Source organism: Chelonoidis abingdonii, chromosome 9 (assembly GCF_003597395.2).
Source record: "Chelonoidis abingdonii isolate Lonesome George chromosome 9, CheloAbing_2.0, whole genome shotgun sequence".
In the NCBI taxonomy this organism is placed as follows: Eukaryota; Metazoa; Chordata; order Testudines; family Testudinidae; genus Chelonoidis; species Chelonoidis abingdonii.
This window is the reverse complement of record NC_133777.1, coordinates 36,582,762-36,603,291: the sequence shown is the minus strand read 5'-3', so window position 1 is coordinate 36,603,291 and position 20,530 is coordinate 36,582,762. Positions and strand designations below refer to the sequence as shown.

The 20,530-nt window shown below is 44.2% G+C and overlaps 1 protein-coding gene across 3 annotated transcripts in view; it reads right to left on the bottom strand.

The window, feature by feature from the left end:
* The window catches only part of ANKS3 (ankyrin repeat and sterile alpha motif domain containing 3), a 31,387-nt gene that overhangs the window by 9,149 nt on the left and 1,708 nt on the right, over nt 1-20,530 (bottom strand). For all 3 annotated transcript variants that reach the window (XM_032781683.2, XM_032781681.2, XM_032781682.2), the window contains exons 2-10: nt 14,922-15,097; nt 14,311-14,509; nt 13,964-14,085; nt 12,103-12,184; nt 9,448-9,583; nt 8,953-9,114; nt 7,614-7,739; nt 6,840-6,958; nt 4,024-4,200 (exon numbers count right to left, since the gene is read on the bottom strand). In XM_032781683.2, coding sequence (XP_032637574.1) covers nt 4,024-4,200; nt 6,840-6,958; nt 7,614-7,739; nt 8,953-9,114; nt 9,448-9,583; nt 12,103-12,184; nt 13,964-14,085; nt 14,311-14,509; nt 14,922-15,094 — 1,296 coding nt within the window. In that variant the 5' untranslated portion in view covers nt 15,095-15,097. The remainder of the gene's footprint in view (nt 1-4,023; nt 4,201-6,839; nt 6,959-7,613; nt 7,740-8,952; nt 9,115-9,447; nt 9,584-12,102; nt 12,185-13,963; nt 14,086-14,310; nt 14,510-14,921; nt 15,098-20,530) is intronic.

The window sequence follows — 20,530 nt, the reverse complement described above, 5'->3', positions numbered from 1 at the left end:
GGCTCTGGACATAAATAGAGCTTGGGAAGAATCGGTTGCAGTTCATAATATTGCAGGAGGGAAGGAATTTCTTAGTGACGTCTTTGAAGTCTGTAAAAAGTCAATAGCTGTACCTAGGGGGGGTGAAAAATAATTACTTCCATTGACTCTTTGGGTCATTGTTGGTAGTATAGAGTTTGTCTTCTGAGAAAAGTGTGTTGGTGACTAATGGCCTAAGTCTTTCAAGTAAAAATAAATCCACTGAATTTGCTTTAGAAAGACCCATTGTGGATAGCTTTGAGAAGATTTCAGGATGGTATAAAAATTGTTAGGGAGTTTGAGCAGCTCTACAGGCTTGACCAGCTTATTGAGGAGACAGTGTTGTTGGGACAGGAATGTCTCCACAGTGATTCTTTGACTAAACAGTCTGTATCTCAGGTTCAGAGGGAAAACTAGATAGCTGAATCTGCAGAGCAGGAGAACAGTTGTGCAGTTGATCTCTCAAAATTACAGGGGATGGCAGCTAAACTCTCGTCTAGATATTTTGGATATGTCTTGTAGTCTCTTAGTGGACTTGACATCTGATTCAATGTGGAAGCAAAGGTTGGTAATGGAAGGACAAAAGAACTTTGAGTCTAACAGGCTAGTGAAAATGGATGGTATCTCTTTAAGACAGAGTCCAGCCTTGGAATTGGTAAAGTTTAAGAATCTGAAAACTGGTAAACAGGCTAGTGTTTGTGTTAATGCAAATTACCTGACTGACTGGAGGGGGAAAAAAGAAAAAATAAACAAACAAAAAACAAACAAAAAAAACTTGCCTCACTCATCTCTAAGATACCAAAACCCCAAGGAAGTGGTTAAACTAAAAGCCTATGTTAAGGAAAACCCTAAAGTAAAGAAAAAGATGAAGAGACTCAAAAGGGATATTGAAGAAACTGACCTAAAGAATAATTTATCTAAACAAAAGGCTTGGCATGGCAAGGATAGCTGTAAATGCACACTTGTGACAGAACGGATGTTATTGCTAATTGATTGTAACTAACTTGTTGCCAATACCAAAAACTGTAATAACGTTCAAGATCATGCATATTGTACATGTTAAGAGTGGTACATACTAGAAACCCTTATGATTATGCTGTTTGGCTCAATAAGAACACACTTTGTATTAAAAAGCCTAATAATGTTAAGGGTTTCACAGCTCATGTCTGTACACAATCCAAAAAACTTTCCACAGCAAAAAGACCATTACAAGCTTGAACTGCTGTGCACGAAGGGAAACTGAGGTACAACTCCTCACAGCTTTCATGGTTGAATGCCAGAGCAAGTGCTCTCTGAAAAACACTAATGACCACGTTAAGTCAACACATAGACAAAACCCTGGAATCACTGAAGTGTTTCACAAAGTACGTACTAAGTTTTTAACTTGGTCCAAAGCATGCATCAATAAATTGGCCTTACAAAGAAGTCAATGTAAACACCGCTCATATCAATGTTGGAAAGTTCTTAGGGTGTATCCAGGAGCTCTAGTTTCTCCCTTCCACACCACTCTCATACACCTGTTGGGGGTATGACACATGACCAGAAAGAGTTAAGCATTCTGCAGGATAACTGACTTAAATTCAACCCTTAAAAACATACAGGGAGATAATGTTTGTGGGTTGGTATTTTTAGAATATATAAATATATAAAAAGGTAGAAATCAACAATGTAATCAAACAGTCCCTGTCTATGCTGTATTCTGCTAATTCAGAGATCAAGGGGAGGGATAGCTCAGTGGTTTGAGCACTGGCCACCCAGGGTTGTGAGTTCAATCTTTGAGGGGCCATTTAGAGAACTGAGTTTAAAAAAAAACAAACAAACAAACAAACAAACTGTCTGGGGATTTGGACTAGATGATCTCTTGAGGTCCCTTCCAACCCTGATATTCTATGATTTAAATGAACTGTAAACCTAGGATATTGCTGTATTCATCTCTCTGAAACGTATAGCAAATCTGCAAATGGTGGAAAAAACAGGCAATTGCCTTATGTCAATCTGTATGAATAATTATCTGTGATGCTTAGAAAATGAGTGTCTATTGTTCACCGAGGGACTCTGAGCTGTCACAAGAGGACCTGAAACTGTATTAAAAATGGCTTGGATCCTGATCCTCATCCTGCCATCTCAGATCTGCTTGAGGCTTCATGCAGTGGAAGCTTAAGCCATAAGGACTGAGATCCCAGTGCTGACTGGACCACCCTGAATACAAACATTGGACTATAACCTATGGACTATTTCTGAAAGAACTCTGCATCTACAAAGCTCACCATCTACGCCAAAGGTAGACAACTTATGGCACGTGTGCCGAAGGCAGCACACGAGCTGATTTTCAGCGGCACTCTTGCTGCCCGGGTCCTGGCCACCGGGCTGGAGGCCTGAGGCTGGGTTACTTTATGGGAACTGTATTGTTGGCTTCTGGGCAACCAGTGAGGTAATACAGAAGCTATTGTGTCCCAGTGTGCTTTGCAGTTCATCCTAATTGAGTGACCTCAGCTGGCTCCCCTGGGATTCTGGACACAGTGGCATAGTTGGCAGGATACACATTACCACAGGTTAATTGAGTTTTTGGATCAGAATCACACACTTGTCAAAAATTAATTTTGATATTGGAGAGTTTAAGGATTAAAAATCAGTTACAATGAGTGAGCCAGGATCATATGAAGAGCCTGACAGAAAAATCCTTGAAGAATTGTGCTTACAGAGGGTGTTGTCTTTTAAGAAAAAGGCCCCAGAGCAAGAACTGAAAAATCTGTTAATGGCCAGTGATAGGGAAGTAGACCCAGTGAAAATGCTTGCAGTGAGAAACCAGCAGCAGCTAGAACATGAACAAAAATGTGGATACATCTTCGATTGCAGGAAAAGCAAAAGATAACTGATACAGAAAAGGAAGCCCATTTAAGGCTTACGGAATGGCTGGCTGCTGAGGAGAAGGCTCACCAGATGCAACAGGAATCTGCCAGATTTCAGCTCCAAGTCTTGAAACAGCAGAAAAAGATGCCACAGTCTGGAGATCCAGCCTCTCATGACAACACACACTGGGAAAGGATTTGTCCCATTTACAAAAGATACTGAGGACATATTGGAATTCTATCTACCTTTGAGCGTCTGTGTGAAATTCACCATATCCCAGTGGTACATTGTATGCCTGTCCTGCTAACCAGATTGATAGGGAAAGCCAGGGAACTGCTAATGAAATGGGTATGGATGAAGTTTTGAATTATGTAAAATATAAAGATACTGTGTTAATGACTTATACCATAAATACCCCTGACTGAATCTTATGGGGGCGGGAGGGTGTGCTGCGACACCAGCAGGCAGGGAGGAGCCCCGGGGGGCCAGCAACTGCTCTGGCTGCCCCCAGGACCGCTTCTCAGGAGATCCCTGGGGTAGCCGCATTGGCTGCTGCTTGGGTGATCCCTGGGACCAGCTGCCCAGGGCCTCTAGAGCTGCAGCCGGCGTGGCTGGACCCAGGGTTAAGGCTGCTCCAGCAGCGGCTGATGCAACTGGCTGCGGGGCCACTCGAGCAGATGGCTGCAGAACTGCTCCAGCAATGGCTAGTGTGGCTGTCCCCAGGGCTAGCTGCTTGAGTGGCCCTGGGGTCAGCCACAATGGCCACTGCAGAAGTCATGGAGGTCGCACCTGCTCTGGTAATTACACTGGGCTGGGAGGACAGCTTAAGGAGCCATGGTTAGAAGCACTGGGGTGCAGTGATCAAGAATGCTCCATCAGAGCAATAGCAATGCCTGAGCAGGAGTTTCACTGTGAAAGAAGCCTCTCCATTTTAGGAGTATTAGAATGAGCTGCAGAGGTTCAGCGTCAAAGTCCACTTGGGGATGGGGGTTGGGGTGGGAGAGGCAGCATTGCTTCCTTATCTGAGAAAGCAAAATGACCGGGCTGGAGTCCTGGGGCAGCGTTCTCTTTGAGGGATCTCCAATAGCTTTGCATTGACACGTCGGTGATGGGGTGAGAACGTGTGAGTTTTCTGTTCTCCTTTACAGCTCTTACCTGGGGTCCTGTGTACGTGATGGCCTCTGGGTTAGGGAGCATACAGTGCTGACTAGACACCTCCGCTTTGCCTGGGCTCTGAAACCACTGGCTGTCGCTGTTGCTGTACCGGGTCTTGATCTTTACGTAGCTTTTAGCCTGTTTCCGACTACAGAGCTTTTCCGCATGGTCAGAGTCCTGGAGAGACAGAATGGGCCTGTTTAATGGCACAGGGTCAACTTGCTGAGTCACCAGAATCACTATAGGGGAACTGCATGGGTGTGGAAAATGGGGAAACTCTCAGCTACTTCAGTCCCAGGCTCTGAGTCTGGGCAAGCTCACTGTAGGGACCGTGGTGGGAACAGAATAATCTGTCTTAGTCTCCAATTGGGGAATGTGGCCTTTTCCTAAATGTAGCAGAGGCCCAGAAGTGTGGGTGGTAAAGACTAAGCAATCACTTGTTAAAGAGGACTTCTAGGGTGAAGTCCTGAGCAAAGAGCAACTTGCAGGGACTCAAGTCTCAGGGAGACAAGCGAAGGAGAGGATTCCCCAATGCACCACACCGAGGGTTTAGGTAGGATGGAACTGTGTCAGGCAGGACTGTCAGCTCCTTTGGGCAGAGCCTGTCTTTGTTCTGTGTTTGTACTGCACCTAGCAAAATGGGTCATAAGCAGGCTCGTAGGTGCTACCACCACACAAACAGTAATAAAACCTGCTCTAATAATTACACCTGGCTGGGAGGAAAGTTTAAGGCATCAAGCTTAGAAGCACTGGAGTCTGAAACTATCAGGAATGTTCCATCAGACCAATAGTGATGCCCGAGCAGGAGTTTCATTGTAAAAGCAGCCTCTCCAGTTTAAGAGTATTAGAACAAGCTGCAAGAGGTTTGGCATCAAAGCCGACTAGGGGAGAATGGGGGAGGGGGAGGGATCAGCATTGCTTCCTTATCTGAGAAAGCCAAATGATGAGGCTGGAATCCGGGGCAGTGTTCTCTTCGATGGATCTCCAGAATGCTGCACTACGATAGAGAGGCCTTGCTTTGGAGCTAATCCTTGGAGTGTCAGCACCGCAAAGCAGCCATCATGTACTGCATTCTTTCAAGCCCAGAGAAACATTGACCCCGCTGACTAGCGGAAGGATAGCGTGCAGTTATTCCTGTGAGCAGCAGCTCAAGGAACTGGGGAGCCTTCCTAGTGCCCAACAATGTCACATCCATCCAGCACACCTACACCAAATCCAGAACCTGGCCTAAGAATGCAAGTGGCTACTCGAACCACTGAGTAACTTACATAGATTCCAAGTCCAGACTCCCTCCCCATACTCCAACCAGTAGAAGCCAGGACAACCTTAGAAGCAGTGGTGCCATCCTACTTCCACAAATCCAAGTGACCTGATCCAGTGACCTGGCCAACTTCCTTCAACAGTTATCAAGTGCTAGGGCAGGAGCCGGCAACCTATGGCATGCGTGCCGAAGGCGGCACACGAGCTGATTTTCAGTGGCACACACACTGCCCAGGTCCTGGCCACCAGTCCAGGAGATTCTGCATTTTAATTTTAAATTAAGCTTCTTAAACATTTTTAAACCTCATTTACTTTATATACAACACTAGTTTAGTTATATATTATAGACTTATAGAAAGAGACCTTCTAAAAATATTAAAATGTGTTACCAGCACGCAAAACCTTAAATTAGAGTGAATAAATGAAGACTTGGCATACCACTTCTGAAAGGTTGCTGCGCCCTGTGCTAGGGTATGAAAAACTTCCCTCCTAGACTGTGGGTTAGGGACAGGCCACAAGCAAGCAGAGCAAGGGCTCAGGGATTGGGGAAAAAGAATGGACTTTAAAACCATGGTGAATGTTAGTGCTCACCATGGAAGAGCACAGACATCACCAGCTAGAGCCCAGCATAGTGCAGGGAGGGGAGTCTGCTGGCACCTGTCAGGATGCTGTCGACCACAAAGTGGCTATTTATACGGCCCTGGGGCTAAATGATCATGGAAAGCGTTTCATTTCAGGACAAGAATTTGCTGTTTGTATTCACTGCCTTGCTGTTTGTAAGAGGCTTCAAGAAAGCTCCTGAATCAAAAGGTCTCATGGTCTGAGCCTTCTCTGGTGAGGAGGGCAGTGAATGCCTGGGACAAGGGGAAGTGCTGTGACTGGAGAGTTACTAATCTACCCATCAGGAAACCACTCTGCAGGGAGGGTGCTCAGATATTCAGATCAACAAGAAATGAGACAACTTCCCATCCCCTAACATAGTGGCTCTCAACCTTTCCAGACTACTGTGCCCCTTTCAGGGGTCTGATTTGTCTTGCATACGCCAAGTTTTACCTCACTTAAAAACTACTTGCGTATAAAATCAGATAAAAAAATACCCAATGGTCACAGCACACTATTACTGAAAAACCTCTCTCTCATTTTTACCATACAGATTATAAAATAAATTGATTGGAATATAATTATACTTATATTTCAGTGTATAATATATAGAGCATTATAAACAAGTCATTGTTTGTATGAAATTTTAGTTTGTACTGACTTTGCTTGTGCTTTTTATGTAGCCTGTTGTAAAACTAGGCAAACATCTAGAGGAGTTGATGGACCCCCGGAAAACCTCTGCGTATCTGAGGGGTACACCTACCCTTGGTTGAGAACCACTGCCTTAACACATTTAAACAGAGTTTACAGGTTTCCTTCTACCGTAGAGGTTCTCCCCTCCTGTCCCTGGATCCTACAGTCTCAAGGCAGATGTAAAGTCATGGCAAGTGGCTGGCATATTTGTGAGTTCCCATGTTCCACCAACAGCAGTGACCAAGAAGAGACAAAAGCCCCACCTCATTGCTCTCCAGGGAGCCCTCACTGCTGACCCCCAGGGCTTTGGGCAGACACTCGCTGCTGCTGCTGCTGCTGCTCCTGATAGTGTCCAAGTTGTTGGTGAAGAAAGCACTCTCTTCTGGAGGGGACCAGAAAGGAAAACAATGAGTTCCTGCTTCTTCCCCTTGATCTTCTCACCTCATGTAGACATCCAGCCCGAGTCTGCATGCAGGAGCAGCTCAGATTAGGAGGTTACTCTGAGGACTGAGTGGAGAGTATCATGTCTGGAACAGGGGCACCCATCCTTCCCCATACCACGGCCAGTGGGTGTCAGGCAGTTTCAGTGCAATGCACTGATGAACAGATTTATAGTCATTTAGTATCACTGACTGCAGTAATGGGTAACAGGTGTATGTTTTAGGGTATGGGGTTACCAGCTAAGTCTGTGTTCTTGTCCCTAAGCACCCAGGAGAGGTCTCCCAATGTCCTTGACATAAGGCCAGTGCAGATGGATGGCATTCATTTTCCTTCTACCCTTCCCTCCTCCTTCCATCATGGCACTTCACTCTCCTCTGGGATGGCAGGACAGAATCTATGCAATTCCAACAGAGGACGCCTGTGCACTGATGGGGTGCCCCCTTTCTTGCTTGAATCTTGGGCAAAATGCCTTCCTAGGAGCTCTTCAGACCTAAAGGGTGGGGAGATGAGAAAGGAAATGTGCAAGCTCTGAGGCAGTTCTCAACCCCAGGTCACTCACACTGGAAGCTAGACCCTCCTCTGAGACCATGTCCTACCCCTGCTGCTGCTACTTTCCACATCTTGCTCGTTGATTGGAGAGGTGACATCCCGGAACCGGAGATCCTCCCCTTCAAAGCTGCCATTGTCACTGAACATAACATAGCCCTGCAGAAGGGCCTGCTCTGTGTGCAAAGAGATGAGAATACAAGTTACCAGACAGGCTGCAGTATGGGGAGCAGCAGCTGCTGGCAAACGTCCAGGGATCTGAAGACAATCAGGGGAAGAAATCACATTTTAAAATAACCAGCTTCCATTCCCCTTTGAATGACGAACAAAATTACCAGGGATGTGGAAGCCTAATAGCTCCTTTTGTAGGCAAGATCAATGCTGGTCACTGACCAAGCTCTAGCCAGATGCTTGTATCTAAGAGGTTCGCACATAACCAGCCTTGCAGCAGACGCACCTCCAGCTTACTGAGCTTGGAGTATTTCCTCCCTTCCCTGAGTTTCTGGGTCAGCACATGGGCAGCACCCTGTGAAGTTCTACCACTGGTGGTTTAAGCATTTCAATACAGTCACCTCCCAGTAATAGCATCAGGCTACACCAACAGGAAGTACCAGACAGTAGCATGTTTCCTCACTAGCCTGAACAACATTAAAATAAGGTCAGTTCAAGCCCAAGGGAATCTGAGGGTTGATATTTTTTCTTCAATACAAATCAATATTCTTGGCCATCCAAGATAACCAAGTAGCTGGCTAGACTCACTGGTCATCACCACTCCACGCCATGCACCCAACACAGGGCAAAGCTCATGCCCACCCTATATTTAGGTGGGCCTGTCACCTTCATCGAGGGGTTAATGTTTAAATCCAGCTGATGTTTCTCCCTGCCCATCACATGGCCGACCTCACCAATTTCCACTGCAACAGGAAGTGTTTCCCAGTGCTCAGGCAGATACAGGTCACCTGGCCCTGAAGCTAGGAGATTAGTTTAATCATTCCTGCTATTTGTCCTGTCTTGAATCCTCTCTGACACTCCTGCTGGTTTGTGAATGGCTCTGTGACTCCTGAGTTTATCTTGGTAAGGGAAGAGTGGCCAATCTCAAGAGCCAGACAGCAAACAGAGATTGAGATGATGCTGAAGAACATTCTCAGCTGATAGGCATGAATTTTTTTTTACCTATCATGGATCAGCTGGAAGATGGTATTTAGAGCTGACTTTCAGCCCCTGGAATGACAAGTGTTTGCTCAGTGCTGGCAGCTGTAGGAGCCATGCAGGAAGGCCCAATCTAAAGGAGCAGGGAAGTGCTGGTGCTGGAGTAACAGCAAAGCAGTACTGTGGCACCCCTGAGATCATGACGGAGCCTCATAGTTAGATTCCCCAACCTACACTCACCACAGCGAGACTGCTTTTTCCCTGCAATTCCCACAGCTGTTATCTTAGCCAAAGCTTGGGGCCCCTCATGGATACTGGGGCCCTTGGTCTTACGGACTGGTCGCTGTCTCTGGGGAGTGGAGCACGATTCATCCGAGGAGCTCAGATCTTCACAGTATTTTCCTGTGGTCCAAGCACAGAGAGTTAGCTGCACAGTAGCTCCAGCTACTTACATCCTTGATTTGCTACTGGCCCTTTAAAAGCAGAGGGGAAAACAGTGAAATAAAGCAAAGGGTGAGCAAACAATGGTTGACTGGAGCAGAAGCTTATTGCCAGGCACCCCTCGCACCAGCAAGGGCTACCCATCCAGGCCTCCACTGCTGTTTAAAGGAGAGAGATTTCCAACAGACACCTGAAGTACCACTCCCACTCAATCACTGCACTATAAAACAGCAACAGCCTCTTCCCCAAGCACCTTCCCTTAATGTGCATGTACAAGGAAGGTGTCTCAGTTACCTGGGCCCCTGCAGAAGACTTTGGGCACGGGGGCTGCGTGTAGGTCCATCAGCCCCACGATCTTCATGTGTCCATACTTCATGGCCAGAGCCCGTGCTGTGGCTCCTGTGTTCTCTCTCACATCCACCTTCACGCCCTGTGGGAAGGCAATACGTACTTCTGGCGGGTGTGTTCTGAATGACACCACACACACAATTCAAGGGAACCAAAGAACTTTCATATTCCATCAAGATCCCCCTTTTCTTGTCTGCCTTTTTAATGGCAGCACAAGACTCCTTGACAGCCATGGATAAATTCCCCGAGTCTCTTCTCAGTGCTACTGTGCCTAATGATTTGCTGTCTGCTCTCTCATCACAATAGCCATATCTCACTTTTCTGCATCACCACCAGAATCTTGCTTGATCTGCTGCCGATTATTCCTTCATTGCTTCATTTTTCTGAACAAAGTCACTATGCAAATTATATTTAAATTTTATAAAGGGGCTCAATGTGGTTAGAAGCCAAGAGGAGTGAATATTCAAACATTAGCATGGAGGTGGAAGATGCCTGCTAGGCAGAATATACAAGCCTACACAGCACTGGATAGGATCTCCTAGGAGTGGATCAGATATTAACTGACTCTTTATGAGAATCAAAAAGGCTAAAAACAAGGGCTGTTTCAATAGTCTGACTTGCCCTGAGTGTCTAGATCCTTTCAGGGACAAGTCTACACTACGGCGTCACATCAGCGCAGCTATGCCACTGTAGCATGTCTGGTGAAGACGTGCTGTGCTGACAGGACAGCGCTCTCCTATCAGCATTAATTACACCACCTCCACGAAAGGCAGAAGCTAAGCCAGCGGGAAAGTGTCTCCCAGTGGCAGTGTGGACAGAGCTTACATCACTGTCACTTGCATCACTCAGAGGAGTGTCTTTTTCACACCTCTGAGCGACAGAAGTTACATCAACTGAAGCAGTAGCGTAGACCAGCCCTCAAACTATTGGAGCATTAATATCATTACCAACACTTACATCAATATTCCAGAAGCCCATCAGGATGGTAGCCCCACAGGCTTAGACCTGCCTGGCACAGAGTTTCAAATCCAAAACAATAGGGACAATCCTGCTCAGGTTAGACAGTCATTGAACAAATTGTTCCTCCTCTCCTAGGATGGACAGAAAGAGGAGAGTAGGCACAATTCGTTCCACGATTATTTCATCTGAGCGAGGGTTCAGACATGGGAACATGGCAGCACAGGCTGTGTTCCTTATTCTGTGAGCTGGAGAGCAACACAGCACAGCATGTCCAGCAATTAAAACAAACTTTGCCCTTGGTGCATAGTGCAGCAGAGCATGGCTTCACTTCTAAGGCAAGCGACACTGTAGAGGGAAGGGGGAAGTTCCTCACCATGGTGTCTAAGAAGAGGAAACAATTTTATTTAACAGTTATTTTACACACTGGTTCTGCGACTGCTCCTACTAGAACCACTATTGTGTATTTTGAGAGCTCCTCTTCACTGCTGATTTTTGGTCTCAAGGCAGTGAGATTGGAGGTCTCTCGTCTCCACTGTTAATAAGCATTGAAGTCTAATTAGCCATATTGTTGAGAAAGTCCCAACTTCTGCCCCACCCCCATCCTTGGAATGACAGCTTTCTAGTTCCTGAGAAAAATAGCTGAGATGGGCAGTCATCATTACACGCTCTCAAAGTGTCTTGCGCTAATTCTGTGGAGGGGCATAAGGAAGGGCAGAGATTTTGAACTTGACCTGATAGTCTGTGGGGAACCAGTGTATGAGCAGACTGCTAGGATGCTGCTGCATTTTGGGAAAAACTGAAGCTTCTATCAAATTTGAAGTGCTTATCCCTAGGCATAGCAAGGTGCAGCAACCCAGCCTGGAGGTTCTGTAGTGTAAGTCATCACGGCCCAGTCACAGTCTCCTGGGCTGGGGCTCCAACTCCTAGCCAATCTCAGATAATAAAAAAAAAAAAAAAAAAAAAGATTTTTTGCTAAAAGCTACAGCTAGCTAACACTCCCACAGCAGCACTGTGTCCAGAATGAACCAATGCTGCTGACCACAGGATCCCTGGCTACATTTATTGGATGTGTCCAATACAACACCTATTGCAAGGAAAAAAAAAAAACAAAAACCAGAGACCACCTCTGGAAAGCAGAGGCGAAAATTCTGCCCTGGAAATGGGCTAGAGTTTTAATAGATTATACCATGAGGGAAAGCATGAGGCACATAGCAAGTCAGAAACAGGCTGTGGGAATTTGGAAGTTATTTTGGGTTTCTTTAGCAATAAAATATGTATCAGAAAGCAGAGAAAAAGGAGCATTTCACCCCCTTTGGAAAAACCGAATTACACTTAAGAAAAGACCAGAGATTCTATGCTGTAAACATGCAGGGGCTGTTAGGGGAGATACATGCTGTGGAGAGAGGTTAGTTTGGATTTGGGATCTCCCTGCTTTATTAAACAACAGATGTATAGGCATTCAACCCCACAAAACAACAAAAGGAGGCTGTGACCTACCACCAGAGGGGACTTGTAAAGGAGAGCAACAGCCTGGAACTATAACCCTTTGGAAGGCCTGATCTCTCAAATCCTGTGTTCTCCTGAGGGTAAGTCTGGATGCTAAAGATTCTAGGATTTATTTAGAATTGGGCAGATACTTACGTGATTGAGAAGATACTGGACAATTATCTCATGGCCAGAGGCAGCTGCTTCCATCAGAGGTGTATATCCATACACAGGCTCCCTGGATAAGAGAAAAAAAGCTCATGTAAGTTGGACTCAAGACAGGTGAAATGAAAGACATAATATGGTTTGCTGGTCACACACAGAAAAAAGAACCAAAGAGCAAATCTCGCCCACTGAAGGCTGAAGCGGAACCCACACACCAGCTTGCCAAGTCTTTGTAAAAGATCTCAATTTCCAGGGCTTGTCAAACTGGCTCCTTTAACCAGCACAAAGTTAAATTGAATTCATTACCAAAAAAGAGTACTTAGCTCATGAAGCCATGTATTATTACTCAAGAAGGCACATCCACTAAAATGTCATTTTAATCCAGGGGCTCTCCAACTGGGGGTTGGGACCCCTCAGGGGGTCACGAGCTGTCAGCCTCCACCCCAAACCCTGCTTTGCCTCCAGCATTTATAATGGTGTTAAATATATACAAAAGTGTTTATAGTTTATGGGGGGCGGGGAGGTCTCACTCAGAGGATTGCTATGTGAAAGGGGTCACCAGTACAAAAGTTTGAGAACCACTATTTTAAATCCCTCTGTCCCAGGCAGGATGGGGCCAATATAATAGCATGTCCCACCAGGGTACCTCCAGCTGAAACCTAGTCAAGCCCCACCACTCTTTCACCAATGTAGTTAGCAGGAAATGCAATTCCAGGAAGGGATCAAATCCTGTCAGACATCCCCATTTCTGTCTTGCACACCACATTCTCTGCTTTGGTTGTATTTAATATGCATTTTCTACATACATGAATTCTGAACTGGGTTTGTTTGCTGCGGATAAACTTCAAGCTACGCTTGATCCTTGGTATGCAAAAGAAGTTATTCAGAACTCTGAGGAAGATGAGTTGATGTTCAACTGAACACTAATGTTCTACCCTATATGCTGTCCAAAGCCAATAGACAGCTAGTACTATATAAGGGCCTGGAAGGATCTTTTTCCTGTGACATGGCTCTTTGTGTATCACGCAATTCAGTCACTGATGGTGTTGCAAACAGGCCAGAAATTCAAGAACACACATATTTGTTGCGATAAATATTTTATGCATTTACATAACAAGCATTTCTTCCGATGGAAAAATTAAGGAAACAGGGTTATAATCAGAAAGATTTTACTGCTTTGGGTCCTGCAAAGCCACCGTAACTAAGGAAGGAGAGTCAGCTATTCTATTTTGGGGCTAGATCCTTAGCAGGTATAAACTGGTTTAGCTTCATTGACTTCAGAACTACACTGACTTCCACCAATAAGTATCGGGTGGGGGGGGCGGGGGTTCAGTTCTGGAAATCAGTATCATTAGACATTAACAAAATAGAAACAGCACGACCAACATATACCATTGCAGGTTGTTTGATGTACATGCTACCAATGGCAGGTTCTTAGAAGCATAGGCATGGGAAGCCAGCCAATGTGTTAAGTGACCCTGCATGAGCACCAACTGAGTTATACAGGGTCAGCAGGAGAGTGCAACTGAGGTCAGGAGCAAGCTGTAATGCCCTTTCGCTTTCACAGAGATCAGCCAAAACAGAACTTCATTTCATGTGATGTTGGTTTAAACATGGCAGTGTGGGCAGACTCCACTTCTCAGTTTACATGGGACTATGATCACTACATTAACTCCAAGGCCCATAGGGATAGTGGATTACATTTAATATTCTTAAACTGCAAGGGAAAAGGAGGAATGTATTTTCTTCCTTTATGCTCTGAGCACTTCTTATGCTAATGTGCTCCTTTTGCTTTTGAAATCATGTAGAAATCCTTGAGACAGAAAAGAAATACCAGGTATTTTTCTCTTACTTGCAGTTGGCGTTCGCCCCATTGTCCAGTAAGAATCTGACCATCTGCTGGTGTCCAGCACTGGTGCAGTGGAAGAGGGCAGTCCAGCCATGAATGTCCTTCATCTCCAGCTCTGCGCCTTGCTTCAAGAGAACACAGAACGTTCTTTACTGCAGCATCTCTCCTGGGTCTGTTAGCCATTGCCCTCTGAGCTGTGATTCTGAGAAAGTTTGAATCCCTGTCAGGAAGCTGAATTTACAGCAGTGCACTGAGCTTACAGTTCTCTGTCAGAACTGGTGGAGGATTCCGCTCCTCAGGCATTTCAATTTTGCAATAGCAGCTTTTCCTAGCCGTTCCTGAACACCCACCTGGAGGAGGAAGTAGGCAACGCTCTCATTGCCACAACTGGAGGCCAGCATAAGTGGGGTCTGTCCTTCTGGTGTCGGGACGTTCACATTCACTCCCGCCTCCAGCAGCAGATGCACGATGGTATCATGCCCGATGTAGGAAGCGTACATCAGCGGGGTCCAGCCACCACAGTTTCTCTTATTTAAATCCAGTTCCCCACTTAAAAAAAAAAGAAAGAAAGAAAGAAAGAAAAAGTAAGTAAAAAGAAATCAGCTGAACCAATACTAAAGCTGATCACAGCTGCAGCACAGACTCTTGTAGTCAAAATCATCTTTATTATCTTTGTAGTTAAAATAAAAACTGTGTTAAAAACGAGTCAGGCACTGGAGCCTTGTCTACACTGTGGCTCCCCATGAGATCAGCTGAATCAGTGGGAATTTGGGGGGTGAATTTCCCCATCCCAAACATGGCCCACAAATCACTTTACACTGAGTAAATGATCTGATACCACTGAAGTTCACTGGCAAAGGGTCATTGTCCTTGTGCAGCCTGACCCTGTACTGCTGTTATTTAAAAATATAATCAGCATAAGTAACAATGCTGTGTTAGTCGTGTTCTGCTCATTCCTTACCGCTGAATACACTCCTGTACCACCTCATACTGGCCAATGGAGGACGCCGTGTGTAGGTCCAGTGGAACATCCAGCTCTTCTCGACAGATCATCTGGCCTACCCCATGCCACATGGACAGGCTGCGGTTCAGGAGCTCTGATTCACTGGCTTCATCACTCAGCTCTGACATCATGACCTGTAGAGCCAAAGTGTAACAGAACTTTCAGTTCCGACTTCAGGAACTTATAGTACTGTTGTGTACTTGGCTCTGGAGCCGAGACATCCTCAGCTTTGAAGGTGTGATCTTCTCAGAGATATATTATGCTGAATTCCTACCCATAAACTGAACCCCTCCTTTGCCCTTCCTTGGTCAACAAATCTCTCCTGTGAAATGGCAAGTGGTTGCTGCAGATCCTCCATAACAGCCAATGTTCTAGACCATTTGGTCCTGTCTACTCTACAAACAACAATGCAAACAGTGCTAGAAATCGTCTTTTAAACGGATTTTAAGGTTGTCAGCAGCCATGGTTTTGTTCCTTCTTGCAAGGATCAGTTCTAGGATCAGTTCTGTTCAATATCTTCATCAATGATTTAGATAATGGCATAGGGAGTACACTTATAAAGTTTGTGGATGATACCAAGTTGGGAGGTGTTGCAAATGTTCTGGGGGATAGGATTAAAATTCAGAATGATCTGGACAAACTGGAGAAACGGTCTGAAGAAAACAGGATGAAATTCAATAAGGACTAATACAAAGTACTCCACTTAGGAAGGAACAATCAGTTGCATACATACAAAATGGGAAATGACTGCCTAAGAAGGAGTACTGTGGGGGTCATAGTGGACACAAGCTAAATATGAGTCAACAGTGTAACACTGTTGGAAAACATACATAATTCTGGGATGTATTAGCAGGACTGTTGTAAGCAAGACACAAGAAGTAATTCTTGCACTCTGCTCCACCTCAACTGGAGTATTGTCTCCACTTCTGGGCACTACATTTCAAGAAAGATGTGGACAAATTGGAGAAAATCCAGAGAAGTGCAACAAAAATCATTAATGGTCTAGAAAACATGGCGAAAGATTGAAAAAAATTAGCTTTATTTAGTGTGGAGAAGAGAAGCCAGAGGGGACATGGTAAGTTTTCAAGTACATAAAAGGTTGTTACAAGGAGGAGAGGAAAAAAAATAAAATAAACTTCTCCTTACCTCTGAGGATAGGACAAGAAGCAATGGGCTTAAATTGCAGCAAGGGCAGTTTAGGGTGGACAAAATTTCTCAATACTTTAAATGACTGCTTCTTGGAGCAGCTGGTACAGAACCCACACTGTGGCATTTAATTTCAGAAAGGGGAACTATGCAAAAAATGAGGAGGTTAGTTAAACAGAAATTAAAGGTACAGTGACTAGAGTGAAATCCCTGCAAGCTGCATGGACACTTTTCAAAGACACCATAATAGAGGCACAACGTAACGTATACCCCAAATTAAAAAAAAAACAACAGTAAAAACTAAAAGAGAGCCACCATGTCTTAACAACCATGTAAAAAGAAGCAGTGAGAGATAAAAAGGCATCTTTTAAAAAAGTGGAAGTCAAATCCTAGTGAGGTAAATAGAAAGGAGCATAAACACTGCCAAATTAAGTGTAAAAATGTAATAAGAAAAGCCAAAAAGGAGAGTTTGAAGAACAGCTAGCCAAAAACTCAAAAGGTAATAACAAAATGTTTTTTAAGTACATCAGAAGCAGGAAGCCTGCTAAACAACCAGTGGGGCCCCTGGACGATCGAGATACAAAAGGAGCACTTAAAGACGATAAAGTCATTGTGGAGAAACTAAATGAATTCTTTGCTTCAGTCTTCATGGCTGAGGATGTTAGGGAGATCCCAACCTGAGCCGTCCTTTGTAGGTGACAAATCTGAGGAACTGTGTCACAGATTGAAGTGTCACTAGAGGAGGTTTTGGAATTAATTGATAAACTTAACAGTAACAGTCACCAGGACCAGATGGCATTCACCCAAGAGTTCTGAAAGAACTCAAATGTGAAATTGTGGAACTATTTAACTATGGTTTGTAACCTGTCCTTTAAATCGGCTTCTGTACCCAATGACTGGAAGATAGCTAATGTAATGCCGCAATATTTAAAAAGGGCTCTAGAGGTGATCCGGCAATTACAGACCGGTAAGTCTACGTCAGTACCTGGCAAATTAGTTGAAACAATAGTAAAGAATAAAATTGTCAGACACATAGAAGAACATAAATTGTTGGCAAAAGTCAACATGGTTTCTGTAAAGGGAAATCATGTCTTACTAATCTATTAGAGTTCTTTGAAAGGTCAACAAACATGTGGACAAGGGGATCCAGTGGACATAGTGTACTTAGATTTCCAGAAAGCCTTTGACAAGGTCCCTCACCAAAGGCTTTACGTAAATTAAGTTGTCATGGGATAAGAGGGAAGATCCTTTCATGGATTGAGAACTGGTTAAAAGACAGGGAACAAAGGGTAGGAATAAATGGTAAATTTTCAGAAATGGAGAGGGGTAACTAGTGGTGTTCCCCAAGGGTCAGTCCTAGGACCAATCCTATTCAACTTATTCATAAATGATCTGGAGAAGGGGTAAACAGTGATGGGCAAAGTTTGCAGATGATACTAAACTGCTCAAGATAGTTAAGACCAAAGCAGACTGTGAAGAACTTCAAAAAGATCTCACAAAACTAAGTGATTGGGCAACAAAATGGCAAATGAAATTTAATGTGGATAAATGTAAAGTAATGCACATTGGAAAAAATAACCCCAACTATACATACAATATGATGGGGCTAATTTAGCTACAACTAATCAGGAAAGAGATCTTGGAGTCATCATGGATAGTTCTCTGAAGACGTCCTTGCAGTGTGCAGCAGCAGGCAGTCAAAAAAGCAAACAGGATGTTAGGAATCATTAAAAAAGGGATAGAGAATAAGATGGAGAGAATATCTTATTGCCCTTTATAAATCCATGGTACACCCACATCTTGAATAATGCATACAGATGTGGTCTCCTCATCTAAAAAAAGACATACTGGCATTAGAAAAGGTTCAAAGAAGGGTAACTAAAATGATTAGGGGTTTAGAACAAGTCTCATAGGAGGAGAGATTAGAGAGGCTAGGACTTTTCAGCCTGGAAAAGAGGAGACTAAGGGGGGATACGATAGAGATATAGAAAATCATAAGTGGTGTGGAAAAAGTGAATAAGGAAAAGTTATTTACTTGTTCCCATAATATAAGAACTAGGGGCCACCAAATGAAATTAATGGGCAGCAGGTTTAAAATAAATAAAAGGAACTTTTTCTTCACACAGCGCACAGTCAACCTGTGGAACTCCTCGCCTGAGGAGGCTGTGAAGGCTAGGACTATAAAAGAGTTTAAAAAAGAGAACTAGATAAATTCATGGAGGTTAAGTCCATTAACAGCTATTTGCCAGGATGGGTAAGGTGTCCCTAGCCTCTTTTTGTCGGAGAATGGAGACTGACGGCAGGACAAAGATCACTTGATCATTACCTGTTAGGTTCACTCCCTCTGGGACTTCTGGCACTGGTCACTGTTGGTAGACAGGACACGGAGCTGGATGGACCTTTGGTCTGACCCAGTATGGCCATTCTTATGTTCTTATGACATTAGGAAAAACTTCCTAACTGTCAGGGTGGTTAAGCACTGGAATAAATTGCCTAGTGAGGTTTGGGAATCTCCATCATTGGAGATTTTTAAGAGCAAGTTAGATAAACACCTGTCATGGATGGTCCAGATAATACTTCATCCTGCCGTGAGTGCAGGGGACTGGACTAGATGACCTCTTGAGGTCCCTTCCAGTCCTACGATTCTATGATTCTCTCTCCAGTCAAAATATGGTTAAAATGGAATTTGAAGACCCTTGTCAAGATTAGGCAATAAATTCTGTTAAGTGCTGACAGCATGCTCTGCACTGTACAAGAGAGAAGTGATTCCTCATGTGAACTGTTTATATTCAAGAAAGACAAAATACGCACTGAGGAAACTAGGAAACACTACAGAGAGAGAAAAACCCTGCTTAAACTGAATGGTGGATGTTAGTAATGACAACTGTGTCAAATGCTGAGTTGCCTTTCAAAATAAAGTAGTAAAATCACCTGAATGCAGCTGACTCCTTTAATACGTCTTCAGGGCCTACAGAAGCAACCTTGCTAAATTAGTGCTTATTTCCTCTGCACTTCAGGAGCAGCCTAATTCTGTCTCTGTGCATCCTGGAAATTGCTCAAACACATTCTAAATAAATAATAGACCTGCCAGTCCATTTGCAGTTTGCCCACTAGACTGGATGCGGTAACTTAATTACAAAAGGTAGCATCATTTCATTACTGCCTAAAAGGTTAAGGTCCGTTTTCCTTCTCTAGACTGTGGGAGATGGGATCACACATTTGCTCAGCTCTTTAAAGACAACTGACACAGCTGCCTCTAGTCTTATCTGTATTTTCTTAATCATTTGGCGTTTTGGGACAATAATTATTTCTCTTTCTTGTGACCTATTAAGGACTCTTATCTCAAAACCCAGCCTTTCTCCTCCATACACCTATACACTTTTATAACACACAAAAAAAATGAAATTCAATTTATTCTACATAATCAGGATGTACTGGTACATGATGGTTGCTTTATTAGGATAACTCCCAAGATACTTATTTTGCATGATGGTATGATTATTTCTATTACAGTAGTGCCAAAAGGTCCCAACAAGAAGGGGCCCTCACTGTGCTATGCAATGTACAAACACCTTAAAAGATGTGCCCTGAAGAGCTTACAATCTAAATGCAAAACAAGAGGTAACAAGTGGGTTTAAATGGAAGATAGGAAAGAGAGAAGTGAGAAAAATGCTGCTTAACTGGACAGAAGAAAGCTTTGTCTTCACTGGGAGAAAAGAGGTGTGGCGTCCTTAAGTCAAGGTAAAATCCTGGTGAAGACGAGGCAGTCTGTCATCTTCACACAAATGAGCAGTCCAGGTTAAAAACTAGGTTCCCCCTTAGTGTCTTTACCTCCACTTGCTAACTGGTGTGAAGAAAACAAACTGCCTTGTGTTCACTAGCATTTTCCCTTGAGGCACGAACACACCTTTTTCCACAGTGAAGACGCAGCCACAGTTTGACATTCCAAACGTACCTTTAAAATTTAAATAATGATTAGAACATTCAAGGCCTTCCACAACTGTGCCTCTGCCTCCATCTCATTTACATAAGAATGGCCATACTGGGTCAGACCAAAGGTCCATCTAGCCCAGTATCCTGTCTTCCGACAGTGGCCAATGCCAGGTGCCCCAGAGGGAATGAACAGAACAGGTAATCATCAAGTGATCCATCCCCTGTCACTCAATCCCAGCTTCTGGCAGAGACTAGGGACACCATCCCTGCCCATCCTGGCTAATAGCCATTGATGGACTTATCCTCCGTGAATAATCTCTTTTTAACTCTTATGGTCTTGGCCTTCACAACACCCTCTGGCACGGAGTTCCATAGATTATCTGTGCGTTATGTTCCTACTGCCTTCCCTCTGCTCAAGCTTCCTACCCAACTGTTCCTTTCTTTCATCCTCAGTTCTGTGCTGTCATTATTATTAATGATCATGTTTA